General features: G+C 38.9%; 1 protein-coding gene across 1 annotated transcript; it reads left to right on the top strand.

The window, feature by feature from the left end:
- Positions 1 to 3,520: 3,520 nt before the first annotated feature.
- Positions 3,521 to 20,084, top strand: MAP9 (microtubule associated protein 9). Its single transcript, XM_086747204.1, has 11 exons — positions 3,521 to 3,577; positions 5,417 to 5,510; positions 6,742 to 7,161; positions 8,937 to 9,190; positions 9,906 to 9,964; positions 10,496 to 10,661; positions 11,735 to 11,824; positions 12,520 to 12,681; positions 13,138 to 13,283; positions 13,987 to 14,119; positions 19,734 to 20,084. Exons 1-11 carry the CDS (start codon positions 3,521 to 3,523, stop codon positions 19,854 to 19,856), a joined length of 1,704 nt encoding a protein of 567 aa, XP_086603330.1. The 3' UTR covers positions 19,857 to 20,084.
- The last annotated feature ends 1,556 nt before the right edge of the window (positions 20,085 to 21,640 follow it).

Genomic DNA, 21,640 nt, shown 5'->3' with positions numbered 1-21,640 from the left:
GTTTCTGCAGTTAATTCCAGAGTGATTTTAAGCTGGTTTGGGCACCTTTGGGCCTCAGAGTGGCTGAGGTGGGACAGTACCCATTGTGGGCTACAATCTCCCCAAGGAACCCAGAAAGGTTTTTCTATGCTTAGGCTATGCTGAATGCTATGAACACAGCGACGCTGCTCTCACCATCTGATATAGAAAAGCCCAAACCCAGCTCGGACATTTCTGTACTGGCTGACTCACAGTGAAGGGGTGTGACTTCCCTGGCACAACTACCCCTAAAGGCATAAGGTCGATTATATTTCTGGTTTTATTTCCAGACAAGAAAAACAAGAATATTATACTTTGGTAGGACAGGCATAGCCCTGACAAATATGGCACATTGTAATAGATTATTTCATATGAACTGGGAGGAAAACGTGAGAAGATTAATTTTTAATGTTTGTACTTTAAAATGTCTGGGAGAGTGACCCACGGGTAGAAGATCTTGTTGTTGTTTAAAACTGAAGATATCACTTGAGCCTTTGGCTATGTCACTCTGCTAAACCAATATGCATGCAAAAACCAAGAGCCAGATGCACTCCTTGCTAGATGTCGAATTCCCATTGATGTCAAGAACAGGAACAGTCATTTATGAGCTGAGACCCTTGCAATCAACACCAAAAATCATGTTCTACAGGAATGTAAATCAGCTTGGGCATTTTGTCATGCCATTAAGTCTCCATTCAAATACCACTTTTGATTTTGGCAAGGAATTTCAAAGCAAGCAGAATACCATTTCTCACCAGTAAAGGGTTTTATATATTTTGATTTAAGATGATTTACAGTATACAATGGTAGAAGTTTTAATCTGTCTGTCATTTGTTCAGAGGAAATTCTGAATCCACTCTTACAAACTCTAGCCACATGAATAAAATAACTACTTCTGGATGTTGTTGATATGCATATGAGCTAGCCATGCAAAAAAAACCTCATCATACCTGACTGCTTTCTGAATGTAACATCCTTCTTGCTGATTGGAATTACGTTGCATCATGATGCTTTTTAAAATAAGGGGCTTTTTAAGCTTCTGGACACAGCAGAGATTAACATGTGTTTGGGCAGCAGAATTAAATGCTACCTCTAAGTTTATTTTAGCCAAATTAATATAATTGCTGGGATTATTTAGAGTCGTTTTCACAATGCTCCATGTATACTTGAGAGAGAAAGAGCAATTTCACCTTCAAACATACATTTTGTTGTCATGCTTGTGACATATACAGCAGTTATTAATTAAAAAGTAAATGTTAATGCTCATTTTCATGCTATAAAATCTTACGCTTTTTGTTCTCAGCGAACCTCTACATTTTTTTTTGTTAAGCAAGATTCTTAAAAACTTTCATATTTAAACTCAGAGCCCTACATTCGTATTTAGGCATAAATCTCATTCACCTCAGTGGGTCTCGATGGGATTTTTGCCTGAGGTAAGACTAGAAGATGGAAACCTGATGTTCATGGATTTTGACAAAAACATCTTTACACATTTTGAGTTCTTCAGTGCTGACAGTATTGATCTTTTTTTTTCCCTCACATCCTACCAACTCAGTGCATTTAATATTTAATAATAGAGGTGATATCAGGCCCCACTGTCTGACCTATGTACATAACATAATAATTTAAACTAAATCTTTGTCTTTCTATATGGTGCATGCAAGGCTGGAAAATTGATCTAAATGAATACAACATCTTTCAAAAAAATCCCATATACATCAGCAGTAATGTAAAAGAAGCGAGAATAAAATGAACATTTAAAAAAACCCACAAAAAACACATTTTAAAATTTCAAAATATTTTGCTGCCACCTTCTGGAATTGAATAAAATGAGCATCACAAATGTTTGTAACATGGGCATAATTTAGCCTTCAACAGGAATTGCTAATGTTATTACAGAGAAAGAATACATAAATTCTGTCTTTATTACTTTCTAAATTCTAAACAGGTATGTCCAATTTCACGTTCCACAGAGAGATGGAATAGCAAATTTAAGACTTTTATATATGAATACAATAGAAAAAAAAATACTGTGCTTCAAGTATAACTCTCAACAAATGGCATGAATAATCAGCAGATCAAGCATTATTTGTTTATGAAGAAATATTGGTAAACAAAGCAAGAAGATGATACAGATGATACATAAACATCAATAGTCTTCACAATTAATTGTTAAACTCAAGGTTACTCATTAGAACTCGGGGCCTCTTGCCCCCAGGTGTGTTGTGGCCTTTGTGTAACTGCACTGCTTTTAAATTGTAACTCTACATAAATAAACACAAGGCAAACAAGTCCCAAGGCTTTGGGCTCTGTCCTACATATTCTCTCCCTGTTCCTGTCAGAGAGATTTTCTTCTGCACGACATGTAAAACTGTAATGCATTTAGGGGAAGATTAATATATGCAAATATAACACCAGTACAGAGAGAATGTCAGAAGTTCTTTATTATCACTAAGACAACTGAAGCAGTAATCTTAATTTAGAAAAGGAGCCATCACAAGCATTTAAACTGGAGGAAGAATAGAGTTCGTGTCTGTATGTGGTCCTGAAGTCGACAGTTTTCTTTTGATGCACGAGATCAACATCCCAGAGCATGCCGGAGCTTGGTCGCCTCCACCGCTGGTCAGAGAGCGAACAAGGGATCTCTAGGACAGCCAGCTCCGCAGGGCCGCCTGCTGCTTGCCGAGAGGCCCGGGCAGCTGGGGCCTGGTGCTGGCCAGTGTTGCACAACCACCTCTTGGGGAAGTAAGAATAGGAGTACTAGGAGATGGAAGCACCAGGTGATTTACTTTTATACACCACTGTAATTTCTTCATCTCTCATATTTCATTCAGATTAATGCACAGGTGCTATGAGATTTTTTTTTTTCCTAGAGTTTGTTCCTATGGAAAGTATTGTCTGTGTCAGCCCTTAAATCCTAAGTGGGACAATTTGGACAATCACCTGACCATAAGAGTTGGGCTGATGAACCTGTGTCACTCCTGTCTCCTACTGCGATGTCCTGAGCGGCACACATGTACATACACCCTGTGGTAACAGCTATGTGTGGGTTACATGTAGCATATGGGCATAAATAATAAATCCTGTCGACTTCAGCTGGCTGCTGCAGAGCATGGGTGAAGCCCAGGCAAGAAAGTTGCTCAGCGCTGACAGAAGGCCCCAGATTTGACACATGGATGCGCCTGTCCGCTGCTGTACCCTAAGGCCAGTGCAGGGAGTGATGGATAACGGAGAGCCTCGAGATTTGGGGTGGGAGGCAGGAGCTCGGCGGTGTGAAACCCAAGGTCCCAGTGCAACGGTTGCTGTCCGCCCGCCGGGTCCCAGGCCCGCCTGCAGCCGCGGCCTGAAGGCAGAGTCGCTCCGCCGTCCGGTCTCTCCTGCGTGGCGGCGTTGCCAGGCGACGGGCAGTACGGCGGCGGGGCTGGGGCTCCCGGCGCTGCGGGAGGTCCGACCGGAGGCCGCAGGCGCTGCCGGGCGGGAGCAGGAGGCCGGCGCTGCCGCCATGTCGGGGGAAAGCGGCGGACGGCGGGCGGTGGGGCGGCGGCGCGGAGTGTTGCAGGTGAGCGGGGCGGCGGTGACGGGCGGGGAGCGGGGCGGCGGGGCTGAGGAACGGCGTCGGTGGCGTTTGCCTGACGACAGGTTGCTGCGCCTGCGAGTGCAGTAACCCGCTGTTAAGGGCAACACACAGGGAAAAGCCGATTTGCTATCAGAATGCCATCTGGGAAGCAGGTTGACTATGTGTGGGCGCAGGGAGCTGCTCCCCGTGCATAACGCGGAAACGGCCGCTCTGAGAGGCCAGCGGCCTGGCTTCCCTGCCCCGGCGGCCCTGCAAAAACGGCGCTGGGCGAGGGACCAGCCGTGGCCGTCGGCAGGTGCCTCGGGAGGAGCGTCAGACTCGTCTCGAACAAGCTCCTGTAGAATCATAGAATGGTTAGGGTTGGAACGGACCTTCAAAGGTCATCTAGTCCAACCCCCCTGCAAGGAGCAGGGACATCCCCAACTAGATCAGGTTGCTCAGAGCCTCATCCAGCCTGGCCTTGAACGTGTCCAGGAATGGGGCCTCCACCACCTCTCTGGGCAACCTGTTCCAGTGTTCTACAACCCTCATTGTAAAAAATGTTTTCCTAATATCCAGTCTAAATCTACCCCCCTCTATTTTAAAACCATTACCCCTCATCCTATCACAACAGGCCCTACTGAACAGCCTTTCCCCATCTTTCTTGTAGGCCCCCTTGAGGTACTGGAAGACCGCTATCAGGTCTCCCTGGAGCCTCCTCTTCTCCAGGCTGAACAGCCCCAACTCTCTCAGCCTGTCCTCATAAGAGGGGTGCTCCAGCCCTCTTATCGTCTTTGTGGCCCTCCTCTGGACCTTCTCCAACTGGTCCACGTCCTTCTTGTGCTGGGGGCTCCAGAACTGGACACAGTACTCCAGGTGGGGTCTCACCAGGGCAGAGTAGAGGGGGAGAATCACCTCCCTCGACCTGCTGGCCATGCTTCTCTTGATGCAGCCCAGGATGCGGTTGGCCTTCAGGGCCGCAAGGGCACATTGCTGGCTCATGTTGAGCTTCTCGTCCACCAGCGCTCCCAAGTCCTTCTCCTCAGGGCTGCTCTCAATCCATTCCCCGCCCAGCCTGTATTTGTGCCTGGGATTGCCATGACCCAGGTGCAGGACCTTACACTTGGTCTGGTTGAACTTCATGAGATTGGCATGGGCCCACCTCTCCAGCCTGTCACGGTCCCTCTGGATGGATGGGACTCCTGTCCAGCCTTCAGTGGTTTGTGGGTCAGGGTCTTCCAACCTGATGATACTGCTGCATTTCATGATGTATTTTTAATCTATAAGTAAGGCCAGTTACTTTCAGAAGCCATGTAAACGTGGTGTGTCCGTGATGCCCTGCAGCAGCGAGTCCAGAATACCAGTGGTGGCTCATGGGCAGCTCTTCCATTGTTTTGGACCTGCCACCTGCTTCAGGCGCTTGTAGTGCAGCAGCCAGTGAAGTCCCTGCTCACCACCTCTGTCACGTGTGATTGTACAGACCTTTTTGTGGTACTCCTGCTGATCAAAACATATAAAAGAGGGGAAAATTGTCATGTGATGGTATGCCATTATTGCCAAAACCGGAAGAGCAGTCTGCAAGATATGTTTCTTATGAAGGAGAAATATAAATTAGTACTTGGAATTGGTTTGGTTTTTTTTTTTTTAAACACAGAAAAAATGGGTGAATGATGATAGAGTGAAGACACTGTATTTTACTTATCCTTCACAATAATTTTCTGTTAAACGAGTTAATCTGTTGCTCAGTTTTACTTATGTACGTGGGGGAGAGAGGAATTAGTGCTGAGCTTGAAGAAGTCAATCTTCCCTTCTGTATAACGGTTATTTGTGAAACTATTTCAGGATGAGCTACAGGAAGCAATTTCTACTCAAGAAAGAGAGCAAACAGCTGAATACTCAGACGACTTTGAGAGTGACGAAGATGGCATGTTGAATGGTAAGAGTGAATTATATTTTTCCTCATGTTCTTCCCTTTCTTAATTCATTACTAGATCACAGAGAATCTTTGTGAGCCAATATGATTTCATTTTCCAAGATTTCTAAATCACTTAGTCCTCCTCTTCCAAGTTAGGAGCAAAATTCCCAGCGAATCAGTGGTGGTGCCAGCCTGCCGGACCAGACACAGTCTGTGCTGTTTTCCTGCAGTTGTGATGCCCAGTTTTACTCTGTAGCCATAGTTTACTCTACATGTGGATGGGACAGTAGCTCAGTACTATGAATAAAAGTGGACATGGGCAGAGAGAAAGCCATGTTGTTGTCTTACCGTTTCCGCAGTCTGGACAATCAGCGCATAGGGGCTGCAGAACACACTGCAGAGCATGCTTGCCTGGCAGTGGACACAAACCAGGAATAGATTTGATCTGACTGTTTTTCTTGGGCCAGAAAGCATTTGATATTTGGTAATGTTTATATTTAGCCTAATGAGATTGGCCGAATTTTTCCTTCTGATACGATGCTGTATGTTAAGGGAAATACGAATCTTAAATATAATGTATTTTTAGAAGGACTTCCTCTGTGTCTTGTTTTTCATTCACACCTGAAACATCTTTTAAAAGTTCATGGGATGCTTTGAGTTCCCTTTGCTGACAAGATTTAGAAAAAAGCTTCTCCTTCATTTAATATGTTACTTAACCATCATGACATTCTTTATTGTCTTCCTTGAGTGTTTGAACCCTGAAATAAAGTCAATTAGAAATAACAGGCTACCGGAGGATAAAAATATTTTGGTTAAAACATGTGAACCTGAGTATTGGAGCAGATATCTCCTTTGAGTATCTTCTAGTAGATCTCAGGTGGGACAGAAGGGGAGAATGGATTCTGGTAACGAAACGTGCCTAGCTTTTTTGTTGTTGACTTGCTTCCACTTCTTATGACATTGGAGACATAGTTGTTTTTTAGAAGATATTTAAATTGCATGAGAGCTAAGAATTAACCAGTGAATATTTGAAGTCTTTTCTTTGGTTTGGGTCTATGGAAACATTACAGGAAAGGGAGTAGAATAAGGAACTAGTTTGGTAGCTTTGCAAGAGATTAGAGGTGCAGAAAGAGACTTCTAAATCAGGAGAGTGTTATATGAAAAATACTTCTAAATTTCAGAAGATACAGCTTCTGTGTCCCATTTTTTTTCCACTTGTCTCGAATGGAAGTTCATAATATGCTATTTTCAGGTATTGGAGAAGAACTTAATGAAAGTAATTCAGATGCTGAAAGCACTAAGAAATCAGCTGATGTTGAGAGTCCTCTCTCAGATGGTGATGCTTCACAAAAAGCAGCAGATTTGGAAAATGATGACTTGACTTCATCCTTTCATGAAGAGAAGCTTCAGCAAATAATGCTTTTAGAAAGTGAAAACATACAGGATGACAGAAAAGATGGTGAAGAAGAATGTTTGGAAAATCAAAATGAGAGTGATGAGAGGAAAAACAATGAAGAGTGTTCAGCTGCTGAAGAAGTACCATGTGATAATAGTGAAAGTGACCACTGTAATGTCTTGCCTATTAATGAACTACAGGAAAAAAGAAATCAAGAGGAAAACAAACCAGTACCAAAGCCACGGCTGCACAAAACAAGAAGTGCTTCAGCATCAGGTGAAAAGAAAGCATTTGAATTTTGTTCCTACTACTTGCTTAGCCATATTACAGTATTTTAAAGTGTAATAATTTGGGTTATTTTCTGTATTAAGTATTAGCTGCTTTGGCTTGCAGGGAATTTATTCATTATTCTTCTAAAAATACATATTCTGATAACCTCCAGCTGACAGGAGGTAAACTGAACCAGCATGGGCCAAGTAGCAGGAGGTTCCTGTTTGCCCTTTCCTTTCAGGAGATGAAAGGCAGCTATTTGGGTACTCCAAGTCCAGCTCTCCATCAGAGCGTGTCCATGGAAGGTGCGGAAGGGCTACAGAATTGCCTGCTTTGCATGTGCATAGCATAGAGAGCCATTCAAACAGTGTCCAGGGCATCCACACACCCTTTAATGGAAAGGTCCTTGAACAGGCAGCCCTTCTCTATAAACAGTGAAGCTGGACCAAATATGATGTTCATAAACATAGTATTGAAGTCATGATGCTGAGACATCATGATGCTGTAAGGTAATAGAAAGTCAGAAAATTAGCTGTAACCAAAACATTTATGAATGGTAGATTCCTCGTAATCACAAAGTTAAAACTTCAAATTATCATTTACTTTGAAGATGGTGAGCCACTTTGGGAGTATAGTCAAGCACGTGAAAAACCAATTTTAGTATTTTATTATAAGAATAGGTAATTAATTTTTAATATGCAAAACAGAACTTGGAATTCTGCTAATTGACTATATGTGCTTTTACAAATTTAAAATGTCAAAAGACTTGATATTTTTTGTCTGCTTCCTAATATGAGAAGAGTTTGTCCTGTTTGATGTTGAGAGAAATTTATGGCTGGTCATTACCTGTGGTGGAAGACGACAGCTTTGAAATTTGTAGAGCATGATTGGCAATATCTGCTCCTTTTTTTCTTTCCACATGATGGCACCAAAGTGCTAGATATTTGAACGTGCAGCTGCTCATTGCAGATGCCTCTCTTTCCTAGCCAGTATGCCTGTGTAGTTTTAAACTGCCAGAAAAAAAAAGTTTAACTACTCCTTTTCTTCACGTGAATCTAAGTAGTACAGTGATACTATCATATTGTCTTCAGTAATCAACTGTTGTTAACTTTCTTATGTTAGATAACTTGATCTTCGTCCAACAGAGAAGGTAACTATCCAGAGATTAATCAGTTTTTTCTGCTCCTTTGATTTTTCTTGTGATGTATGGCGTGGAAAAACTGTCAGTGCACTTGTAGGAATATTGTGTGTTTCATAAATTACAGTTTCACCACTTAGGCGTGCATTTGAATTGAGGTGGTCTTTTGTTTAAATCCCCACCACAGAATCTTTATGTTACTTCCTTGTGTATCCCACATCCCTGAGAAATACCACACAGTTTTTGTTCCCCAAGTTGTTGTACAGACTTTGTTAGTAGTTTGCTAGGTGTCAGAAGAGCTCTTGGCTGTGATTGCAATGGCTCTTGCCTTTTGTTTCTGCACTGGAACCACATTTGGGTGGTGAGGCAGACGAGAAGTTTTGCCTTTGTCATGCTCACACATTCTATAAACATTCTATAACATTTGTTAAAACTTCAGTTGATACTCCAGTCTTACATTTAAATACAATTGAGTACTGTTGTTATTAGTCCATGTAGTCCTTAGAAGGAAGTATACAGAAAATACATTATATCAAATTTAGTAATATGTTTCATAACAGATGTTTTTAGTACAGAAGTAACAATACTGAGAAATGATGAAATTCTTGTTAATGTGTCCTCTCAATCCTTTTTCTCCTTTTAGATCAAGATCAGAAGAACAGAACCAGTGACTTGAAACTAGAGGACAATAGTAGAAAATCCCCTTCTGTGGCAGAAGTAATGATGACCACAGTATGTGAGAAAACAAAGAAATTAGAGAAGTCAACACATGACAGTTCAGATGAAATGGTGAAAACAGCAGAAGGGCAAATGGTAACTGATACAATACAGAAGGTATCAATGGATGATCCATCTGAGCATGTGGAGGCAAAGAACTCTGCGAAGGACTCTGTCAAGGTATTATCCATATGCGTTTTTACCATTGTTTAGAACAACTTCCTAGAAGCATTCCTTTTACACAAATCATTTAAACCAGATAAAGGTATTGAAATGTGCATTTTCCAATCTTAATGAAATAGCCTTATCCAAGTGAAAATGTCAGACCTCTATTGTGAAGTTTGCTGAATTGGAATGAGCAGTGTATATTGGCAGAGAATGAAACCCATGGTGTGACTTGAATAATGGATAAGATGCAAAGCACTTTATGCTTTATCATAAGAAAGAAAATATGTAGATATGTGTAACTGTTAAAGCTAAATATTAAAAAAAGTTAAAAGAATGTTGGTATAATAACAGGGAAGCCCATTGCCCAGCTAGATTCTTTTTATTCCTTTCTGTTTCTAAAGGGTAGATTATATTTTTATATAATACAAATAAACATTTATATGTACCATTCCAAACAGATACAGGAAATCTGAAAGTTTATTTGTTTGGTTTGTTGAGGTTTTTTCACTTTCTCACCCTGTACTGTGCCCCTTCTGTATTAGAGTGACTTTCCTGCCTATATTTCTAACATCATAGAATCATAGAATATCTCGTGTTGAAAGGGACCCATAAGGATCATTGAGTCCAACTCCCAACATCCTGGTTATCTTGTAAAATTCTGTTTCATCCTGATCTAGTTCTCTTGCTTGAGAGACTCTATAATTTTGTTTTCCTTTGTGTTTCTTAGAATCTAAGTGAAACAAAGGGGAGAGTTCTACAAAACCTGGCAGCTTCTTTATCTGACAGGTAAGAGAAAGATGCTATGTATCACAGTCTGCAGAGTCTTAAGATGCTCTGGCAATGCTACTTCACTCTCATTTTCTGTCAGCATTGTCTTCACTGCTGACAACCTCTGACCATCTGTGGAAAACAGTTTAGTAGATGTGACATGTTATTATAACCCTTGCTCAGGATTATATCAGATCCAAGTCTTTTGCCAGTATCTATGATGAGTGTGTGCTACAGGAGCCACCAATGAATCCAGCCCATTATGTCTTTACAGGTTTAAAGCAGTTTTGCGGATGAAAGAATAAGGAATTTGTAAACTTTCTTGGGCTGAATATGTTGAGCAGTGGCTTTTTTTTTTGGCAGTAGCAAAGCCCTCAAAAGGAAATGGGCTTCTTCCTCCTTTCCTTTTCCCCTATCCCCAGCCAAGTGCACGTAAAAACAGAATCACAGTAACATTTGGTGTATACTGAAATAGAAGAAACACTGCTTGGTACCAGCTACAATAAATAGAAGGATCATTAATATATTTGTGTCTCGATATTTTTATAGGTCTCTGTCCTCTGCACACTTAAAGAAAAAGGCGAAAGCTGTTCCATCAGCTAGACCTGTTTCATCTCAATATCTGGGAACATTAAAGGTGTTGGAGGATAAACATGTGCAGAAGAACAGTACAGAATTTGACAAAGCAGATAGTTTACGAGCAGCTGTTTTCCAGGTAGATCTTAAAAACAAGCAAATAAAAACCAAGCAAAACAAGTAACAAACAAAACTATGCAATAAAACTCCTGTTATAGGAGTAAACAGCTCTTATTTTCTTGAAATCAATATTTCTGAGTATATTCCGTGCACATGCTTACAAGTGTAATAATATTTTTATTCTGTTGGCTATGGCTTTTCATCAAATTATGAAATAAAAAGCTAATTTATTGCATCAGACTATTTTCAGACACATATAATATTTTCCTTTATTTCTACTTCTTTCTTAATGTAAGTAAGGGTGTAGTTTATAGTTTCTTTTCCTGGTATGTTCTATTCAGTTGGCATTCAGAAAAGTGAAAACAAGTCTAGTATTCTCTCCAGAAGGATAATCTATGTGGATTCTGTTTAGAATTTCATAACAATTAGTTTGTGGGTTCCAACAGATTTTTGCTACTAATCTGCATGAGAAAAAATTTCCTTAACAGATGCTGTTCTTACTGGTATGTGGTTTTAATACTTGTTGTGATTCTAGAACAAAATTTAGAATGTCAAATCTGTATTTATATTGTCTCTATAATTTTAAAATGTAAAATAGGCTTCATTGACAACACTTACATCTCTAAGCAGGATAACAATTACATAATTAAACCTTGAAAATTTAAGCCTGATACTGCAAATGGCTCATAACACTTCAAGGATGCCTGAAGTCTCACTCTTTCCAGTTGGATTTTATTCTTTTTAATTGTAGATATTTGCAAGAGGGACAATAAATGGAAATCATATTCCTATATACCAAGTGATCAGGGTCTTTATTCAATTCTTCTTTTTCATTTTCTTTAATGCTTACAAATTTTTTTGGGTTATTTTACAGATCCTTAAGCATTTTCTTATTTCATAGCTATGATTTTAGAACCTTAGTCTTCCACGAGGGGTAGTTACTTAAGTAGCACATGAAAGAATAGAGAGTAATTTTGGTGGTCATTATATATTGGTGCTGCTCTAATAAAATTTGATTGTTTCAACGGAACTTTTTTAGTCATACCTTAAAAAGACTTTAAAACTGTGAAAGTGTTCTAATGGTTCTTACAGAATTGGTTGGAAAAGAAAAGGGTCTTTCTACTGGAATTAAAAAGAATTGAGAAGAAGAAAGCTGAAAATCTAAGGAACGATACTGAAAAGGTTTGTTTACATTATTTTTTAAAAAGAAGTTGACAACTTCTTTGAAGTATGCTTACCTGTGCTTTCTGCCTAATTACATCACTCCGCTGTTCTAAGGCATCTGGTTTTCTCTAAATAGCACAAGATGAATTTAAACAGTAAATGGCATGTCCAACTTGTTATGGTTGCTGTAAAGGGTGTGTGGCTGATGCTTCCCTACACATTTATGTAAGGTATGTTAAAAGTGTGCTTCTTAGATTAGTTTTCAGGTTTGTTTACAAAGAGCTTGGGATGTTCAATCTTAAAGGTGTTAAGTTTTAATTTATCATCTATTACAAAATGAGTTTTCTCCGTATCTCAAGAGGTGCTTATCTACAGAGAACTGTATTTTGAATAGTATCATACGTATTTCTTAGATTTGGCTTTTAAGTATTTAATATGCTGCTAAGCATTTAATGTGTATTTCATATTCTTCTATACTTTTGCAGGAGTAGTTTGTTTCATTCGATTAAGTTAAATTAAAAATAAGCATAGAAAAAAAACACCGTAGTTCAAATTTAATTTTGAGTATTACTTGGAATGTTGTCTGCAAATTGATTTCCATTTCTTTATTGCTCCATCTAATCCTACATTTGACAATGAGTTTAAACCATAGTATTTCAATTAGAGTTTTATATTTAAGTGTATTTAAATGTAGACTGTTATTTTCAATCTAGAAAGAAGCAGTTAAAAGAGAGGAAGCAATTGCATCTTTTGAAGCCTGGAAAAAAAAGAAAGGAAGTGAAGCAAAGAAATTAAATAAAAAAAAGAAGCTTGAGGAACTTAACAAAAAGAAAGCAGCGGAACAGAATGAGGAGAAAACAGAAGCTGCACAGAAGGTGATGTGAAATGTGTACATAAATGTATATCGGATATGGTTCAGGAGATTGTTGAGAATAATTTTGATTAATCCAGGAAGAGATGGAAATGAACAAGATTAGAAAATCTAAACATGGTTTATTTTTGAAGAGAACTTGTATTAGATTCTGTTCTGTTGGAAGTATGTAATGTTTTCGTTTGCACACAAAAAAAAACCATTTTCCATATTTGGATTCTATTAATTGAACATTAAATAAACTCCATATAAATACATTGGCAATGAACTGTTAATTACTGGGAAAAATGATTTATTCTTTTTACGTATAGTGATACCCACCTCTGAGCAATGCTACGAACAAATATTCTGAAATTGGAGTGTGTAGAAATTACAAAAAATAATAATACAGAATAAGCAAGTGGAATATTGACAAAAAGGTGAGGGGTAAGATTTCTAATGAATCTTTGGTTTTCTTTAGGCATTTGAAAAATGGAAAGAAAGAAAAGCAGAATATTTAAGAGAGCAAAGCAGAAAGGAAAAGCAGTCTGAAAGAATAAGGAAGAAGAAAGAAGAGGAACTGGTTGCAGAGAAGAAGAGAGACAGCATGTCAGCAGTTGAAAAATGGTGCTACTCCACTGGGTTTTGGAATATCATAGTTTCCCAGATCTTTGCATGTAAATGCAGTAGGTCTTCTGTGAGTGCTTGATGTGGTTTTAAATGAGAGGCAGTGGCATGCTTGGGATTAGGCTCTTCAGTCCCAATGGAGAACAAGTATAACAATGTGAACAAGCTATACAGTTTCTCAGTTTAGTAACTTAAATGCTTTCCTCCCCAAAAGGTTACTGTCTAAGCCTAAGCAGAGAAGTAAGATTCCAACTGAGAAGTAAGATTCATTGAACAGTATAGTGTCTCATGTTTCATTACTGAGCCACAGGAAGGAAGGTAAATCTTTATCTTAAAGTTTTGTGGAGTACAATGTATGAACATAGATGTATTTGGAAGCAAATGAGGTATGTCTGCTGGGGAAATTCTGTGTTCGTTTTACAATTTTCACAGACTGTGTTCAACTTACTGTTACCCACAGAATTTTTGAATCTAATTTCTTACATGATACCAAATAAGGGAGAAAGTAGTACAGAAAAGGTGATGCCATAATAGATAGAGTAGTAGGTTCATTTATACCTTGGTCATATAATATATAAAGATGGACTTGGAAGACTTTTATTAAATGCATGAAATATCTCTTTTAACTCAATTTAGTTATTCATTCACAGATGCAGCATTTAGTCTGTTACATGATCATCTGTTCTTCCCTCTTACTATACAGGAATGAAAAAAAGGAAGAATATATGAAAAAAAAGAGAGTGGAAAAAGTCCTAGAGAGAAAAAAGCAAGAAATACAACAGGCAAAAAAGGAAGAGAAAAATAAAAAGGCTATGGAAGAATATGAAAGATGGCTGGTAATTTTTTTTTCCACTTGTCAAAACAAAAAAGATTAATGCAGTAATGAGTGTGAACACTTTGGTATCCAATGCTCGTGGTTTTTCATGCTATTGTGAGAGAGGCCAGATGATGGCAGCAGTACATAGCTAGTCCCCCAAAATTCTTGAGCAAAATAATGATAAAATAGAGTGGGCTTGTTATTTAGCATATGTGAAAAATATATTCTCCTTACCTACATGTCACAGAGTTTTGAATTTCGTAGTTAGTCTTCGTTTTTTTGACATTCCATGTCAGGAGCAACCATCTCTAAAGGGCCAGCTCACCACAGCACAAAACCTGCAAAGCTAAGCAGCATCGCCACCTGCAACAGTGAGTGCATATACGTTCAAGGAAGCAATTGAAGTGGAGACTTGTATACCTTAAAACTGATAAAAGCACTTGTAATTAGCTTTCAGACTATTTCCATTTACTGGAAAGGGTATACTCTGAGGCTTCCAATTAAATTTTTCCTACAATAGTGTACTTCTGTCATAGTTGTTAAGCAGTAAACTCGTCTGGTACTCTAATCCCAACAATGAGGCAGGGTTTTTTTCCTTGCTACAGAAAGACAAACTACAAGAAAGATTACTAATATTCTTAGCATATATTGTTTTCTTACAGATGTTTGACTTGCTAGTTAAAGAAAAACGTGTGTTTTTCATCCCCTCACTGTGATACAGTCATTCATCATACTGACTTTCAAGGTTTTCTTACTTTGAGAGTGTTTCTTCTGTTGTCTCTCTTCCTTGTGATTTCTGGCGTGCATCTTGTACCTGCAATCTCTGTTGCCATTTATAAGAATAGGATCTTGCAACTCAGCTGGCTTAAGGTCCTTACAGATGTTCAATTGTACTGACAGTAGCTTAAAAAAAATTCCAGAGTCTTGAGTGGGCTTTCTCTTTTTTATTATATGGTGGATTATATTATTATATATAAATATAATGTTATAAATTCTTATATATAGTGGGTAAGTGAGAACTGAAGCAGGCAGATCTGTAGATGTGGGACAGATTTTAAAAGGACTGTCATCCTTTACTTGGCTAACTCAGAAATACACAATTACATGAAACAGCAAGAGCCTGCATGTTTTCCCTTCTCTCTGTTTTCAAACCTCTTTAGGCTTAGATTTAAGTCTTTTAAGATCTTATTTAACCTAGTCCCTTCTTGGAATACCTCTCATTTCTGTAGTTATTGATAAGAAGTGTTTTCTCTGGTCCCCTTTGTCAAGTGATTTCCAGCTCAGTTTTGTTAAATGATTCATGTCCAATCTTAGATTATTTCTTACTTAGTCAATGTTACTTCTCAAGGAAGGAAGTACTATGCTTTGAATAGTAGCTAATGCTCTGTCCCGGTATGCCTTGCTTACTGAGACAATCCTCAATTAGCATGGTTGTACCAAAGCATGAATGTTACCTCTCGTTGTACATTTGACTTCCTTGCTGTCAAGGTAAAAAAAAAATTCTCTTTTTTTTTGGGAATGAAATATGCTGCCTACCACAGACTACCCTGTTCACATTGTGTATAAATTCCTGAGGTCCTCACTTCACCTCAGTGGGATTATTAACATAAATTTTAGTAGTTGGAGGAGTGACTAGATCTAAGTGGAGGTATATGTGCCTACATGAGAGGAGCAGTTAAAAAAATAAGCGGGCGTTGGAGGAAGTGATAGGTACTGAATTGATTGGCAGAGGTACCTCTAAAATTACCTCATTTTCAGTGTCTATGTGCAAGTGTTGACTGATGTGTCTTATGCCCAGTCTTCATGTTTTTGCTTTCTGAAACTGTGCTGGTTTTTGCAGCTAACACACTTTTATTTGAGAAAGCATATCGGACAATGGCTCTGTCATCGTGTTTGCCCAGAATATGATCTAACTTTGTATAGTAATAGAGAAAATACATACCTTCAGTGAACTGCAGAAGAGAAATGCCTGTAAAGTTGTAAATGTATTATCAGGGAACTAAGATGATATCTGCCTACAGGTAGATAAATAGGCATCAAATCTGAGAGGGCAGAATTGTGGAAATCTTAGAAGTGTATTATTTCAAATAAAAGGATTTTTGTTTGAAGGTAAGTCAAATAGGAGAAATATAGTGGGAAGTATTCTAATATGTTTTCATTAACATTCAACAGAAATAAATGTGTAAATTCATCCTCAGCTGAACCAGGTGTTGACCATAATGCATGGATAAAACAGACAGGAAAATCTCCCTCTCGTTATTTTGCAATACAGGAAACATTCTGCTTTAATGTTAATGGAAATGCTATTACTTATACTTTTAGAGGTCATTGTGTGAATGTTTGATAACATAAGTGCATAGAGAAGATTACTTTTTAAGCATGAAAATAAATGGCATGGAAAAGGCTATTAACACTTGTAAAATACTAACATAAAAAGGATAATCTTGAGCTGAGATACTTTAGTATTGCTGAGGAAATGTAAGCTTCTGACTTTTTTGTTTCTTTCATAGTATTTGCCTCTTGGTACTCACCAAGTAATCTTCAAGACACTCTAGATGTTTTGCTTGATAAATGATCATTTTTCACTTAATGCATACTACCAGTGCCTGGCACGTGTCATTGACATGCACCTCTTCTGAGGAGTAGAACATGGAGAAGAATCATTGTAGAAAGTTTATAATGACAGATCAGTTCAGTTTCCATTATTTTTGAGATAGTAATCTTGATTCCTTTTTTTTTCTGTAGAGAAAAGCAAATATCCTAAATGTGTTCTGTTCTCCATTTTATGGGGTAAACATTAACCTGGTATGAGTTGATGAGAAGAAAGGCTGCTCTCAAGTAATTCTGGAAGATCAGCATAGTAAGGTTAAATGCCCTAGAAGTTGTTTGATATTTTACCTTGAGGTTGAGCATGCTCAAAACCTATTTTTGACATTTTAAAGGTGTTTAAAAACATCAGGAAATGATGTACTGGATGAGTCTCATGGATTTGTTGCTTTTTTGGGTTAGAAGCAGCTGATGTGGGTTATTCATTTTATGTGGTTTAATAAGATCTATCTGAAAATACTTTCTATATTGGAATTTTAATCTCCTGGCATTGCAATATGTTAGACATAAGGCTGTTATTGTTATTCCTTTTAAATGTTATAAGGCTTCTGTACTATCTGAAATTCAGTTATTATGTGGCAGTCATACTGCTAAAGAATGTGTTCTTCCCAGAATTTGGTAAGTGAAAACCCTATTCATCTTACTAGCCTATTGAGTAGGAAACTTCCACAGAAAAATCAAGCCATACGATCGAGTTGATCTAGTGTATGACAAGCTACAGTTATTGTTTTCATCTTTCACTATTTCTGTTACTCTTCTGTAGTGCAAATAACATCTTGTTTATTATTTTAAGGAAGATTGATATCAGTATTGTCTTGTGAGGATGTGAACTGTGGTTAGGACTAGAGTGTAAAAAGTTTTGTGTGTATTGAAGGCAGGGAAGAAGCCAGTAAGTCTTCATGTCAAATTTAATCTTTTTAAAAAAAGTTACATTAACTCAAGACTTTGTCCTTGGCACTGGGATTCATTAATGAAAATTGGATCTTCAAACCCAAACATTTAAAACTGAGACATGATTAAAAAATCCAAAGCAACTCTCATACCCTTCCTGGGTGGGTGTATGCTTTATCTTTGGTTTGGATTTTTCATACATTAGTCTGTTGTGCAACATGAATTCAGTAGAGAGTGCTTTAGAAACATAAAATGTGCACATTTCTGTGTAACATTTAACACATGATTTCTCAAATAATTACCAATACAGCCAGAATAAGTCCTATTTTCAGTGAGTTTTCAATTGCCTATCCTGATGTGTCTTTGAATGTCAAATGCAGATTCGGATTCTAAAATTTGTAGAATATGATTAAATTTTTGTAAAAATAAATTGACTGGATACGTGTAAAATACATACACTCCAAAACAGGAACATGATCATACATGTGTTCCATTGTAGAGCACATTCTTCCCAAGCTCATCTTTTTTGAAAACATTCCTAGCTGAATTGAATCTTCACATTTATGTTAACAAAGACCTAAAGAGCACAGATTAAAGTCATATCAATAGGGTTGATGTTTCAGTGCATGTTATACTTTTTAAAATTTTTGTACATTTCACATGTATAGCTAGCATTAGTTCAGTTTGACTGCTGCGTATGTGTAAAACAAGAGAAAACTTCCACTCAAGCTCTCTTTTTTTACAATAACACTTCTGCCCTCATTTAACAGCCTACTCCCTTAGCCACAGTTACCTCACTATTTCTCTTCTCACTTATGAATAGCAGGCAAACACTGCTGGGATCTTTGGAATTTGCAGGTTATACAGTGTCCCTCAGAGGGAAAGAATCATGGGTTATCTGAGTGCCAGTTGTCTTACAGCTGTCTTCAAGGAGCAGTACTTCCACTGCAGTGCAGTTCATACATGTGAAAACATGAAACCTTTTGGGTGCTTCAGAATACTGACTGATAGGCTGCAAAAGGGGAAAGGAGCAAGGTTGGATTTGGCACAATTGATGATGGTTTTAAGCCTGCATGTCCACATTGCTTCTTTGCTACTAATGATATGTATGCCAGTGTTGGTCCTAGGAACGCAGGCACTGTTCATGTGCCAGAAAGCCAGCTGCTTAAGGACCTCTCAAGTGCGGCACTGTAAGTTATGCCGTGGTCCATAATGTCAACCTTGGTTCCACCAAGAGAGAAACAATTTTAAGTCAGTAAGTGGCATGCTCAAGCATGCATCTCAGACTTTACAAATGGGATGCAAGGAAAATTTGCACCTATAAAGAACTCTCCAGTGTGCTAAATTGCTAGTGCAAATGCACCCTTAGATGCTGGTCCTCACAATGGTGAAATGACAGTCATCTTTGCAAAGAAGAATGCTTATTTTTTATAGAACAGAACAGTATAAAAGTTCAAAAGTAGTTATAAATAATGGCAAATTATTTTTTGAATGATGGGTCTCTTGAAAATCAGGTGCAAAAAGTATATTGCAAGTGTCTTGCTTATCCTTCATCATCCTAACTGCTCGTTGCTGTTTGAAACAATAGAAAATATCATCAGAACCTTGGCAGTGTTTATAATACAAGTTAGATATTTGTTCATAATTAAATTGTTTAATTCTGAGTTTGGTCTAGTATATGGCAAGTGTGATTTAATAAGTACAAAAAGTTACAAAGATGCATCAATGTTCTCACGTAATGAGAACAACATATTTAGCATTGTGATTTAGGTATCCTCTTAAAGGAAGTAATTAGGATGAGACTAATTATACACAAGACAAATACAGTACCTAATCCACTAGGCCTTCTGTTGGGCTTTTTGTTTAGATAGTGCACAAAGCCAGCCCAGCCTTCAGACAGTTAGCGTAACTGTGAATTACATCAAATATGCAGGTGCTTGTACAATGTGTGTGACTGAATCCCTAAAAGGGATGTGCTAAGCTCCAAAAGGCAAATCTCCATTGCACGTTAACTTTTCATTTTACACAGAAATATATAGCAATAATTTTAACTTTTCTGTTGGAGGAGCTGGGGTTTTGTTTGGGTTTTTTTGTTTTGTTTGGTTTTTTTTTTGGACACATATTTTTATTTTCAGGAAAAGAAAGAGAAGAGAGAGCAGCTTGAGAAGCAGCAAAAGAAGATGCAGGCTGTCCATGGGGATGAAGTGCCTTCTCCCTGGAGTCCTCCTGGCAAAGTCACATATTCAAGGCTTTACTGAACAGTCTATTGACTTCTGTGAGAAAAGATGATCCACGAAGTTCTGACAATGGCTAGTCATTATTTCAGTAACAGCTGATGTTCTCTGAATCCAAAATAGATGTTGCATCCTTCCCTTTTGGTTTGTTTTCTCTCTGGAGTTTAAATAGATCGGTTGTCCCTTTCCATTGCTTTAGAAAGTGTACTAATTTTTGTAATTCCACATTTAACGTAGTTTTGATATATCCTGTGTTCCTTCATTCCTTTTTCGTATATTCAGGATACAGCTAGACTCTGGCAGTCTTTTCACCCAATAAATATCAGAATAGTTATTTTTAAGCTACTAGGCCACACTGCTGGGGAGTTAAGTCTGGAAGAAATGCTTTGTGAAGGGGGAGGATGATGAGCAAGGACATGTTGGCTCTCGTGGTGATAGAACAAAGAAAAAAAGCTAAGCTATATGGTACAGGATGTGATTTTCATACATGAAGAGACAAGCTAAAGAAAACAATGTAATTCTTAGATTATGTTACATTATGAAATATAGAATCATAGAATAGTTTGGGTTGGAAGGGACCTTTAAAGGCCATCTAGTCCAACCCTCCTGCAAGGAGCAGGGACATCTCCAACCACATCAGGGAGCCTCATCTAACCTGGCCTTGAGTGTTTCCAGGGATGGGGCATCCACCACCTCCCTGGGCAACCTGTTCCAGTGCTTCACCACCCTCATTGTAAACAATTTTTTTCCTATATCAAGTCTGAATCTACCCCTCGTCCTGTCACAACAGGCCCTGCTGAAGAGTTTGTCCTCTTTACTATAATCCCTCTTTAGGTTAGAAGACCGCTATAAGGTCTCCCTGGAGCCTTCTATTCTACAGGCTGAACAGCCCCAACTCTCTCAGCCTGTGTTCATAGAAGAGGTGCTCCAGCCCTCTGATCATCTTCCTGGCCCTCCTCTGGACTCACTCCAGGAGGTCCATGTCTTCCTTATGTTGGGGGCTCCAGAACTGGATGCAGTACTCCAGGTGGGGTCTCACGAGAGCAGAGTAGAGGGGCAGAATCACCTCCCTTGACCTACTGGCCACACCTCTTCTGATGCAGCCCAGGATGCCGTTGGCTTTCTGGGCTGCAAGCGCGCATTGCTGGCTCATGTTGAGCTTCTCATTCACTAGCACTTCCAAGTCCTCTCCTCAGGGCTGCTCTCAATCCATTCTCCGCCCAGCCTGTATTTGTGCCTGGGATTGCCATGACCCAGGTGCAGGACCTTGCACTTGGCCTGGTTGAACTTCCTGAGTTTTGCACAGGCCCACCTCTCCAGCCTGTCAAGGTCCTTCTGGATGGCATCCCTTCCCTCCAGCACATCGACCACACCACACAGCTTGGTGTCACTGGCAAACTTGCTGAGGGTGCACTCTATCCCACTGTCCATGTCGGTGACAAAGATGTTGAACAGGGCCAGGCCCAATACAGACCCCTGAGGAACGCCACTTGTCATCGGTCTCCACCTGGACATTGAACCATTGACCACCACTCTCTGAGTGTGGCCATTCAGCCAATATAGAAATAGCTTTTAATTTAAAACTGCATCAAGCAGAAACAGAATTCAGTGGGACCAAAAACAGTCAGCCACGTGATGGTACAAAAGAATTAAACTGAAATCCACATAATGGAAAATGATCCAGGACTAGTAAGATTATATCTGTTAATTCCATTTCATGTCTTCATACACATTCCATAGATTTCCTGCTTCCTACAGGAAATGGCAATTTTAGAGGCATGTTTTGCAGTTCACACAAAATCTTAAAT

This window comes from Chlamydotis macqueenii, chromosome 4 (assembly GCF_036417535.1).
Source record: "Chlamydotis macqueenii isolate bChlMac1 chromosome 4, bChlMac1.mat, whole genome shotgun sequence".
In the NCBI taxonomy this organism is placed as follows: Eukaryota; Metazoa; Chordata; class Aves; order Otidiformes; family Otididae; genus Chlamydotis; species Chlamydotis macqueenii.
Note: the sequence above shows the minus strand (reverse complement) of the source record. Positions and strands in the feature narration are given on the sequence as shown.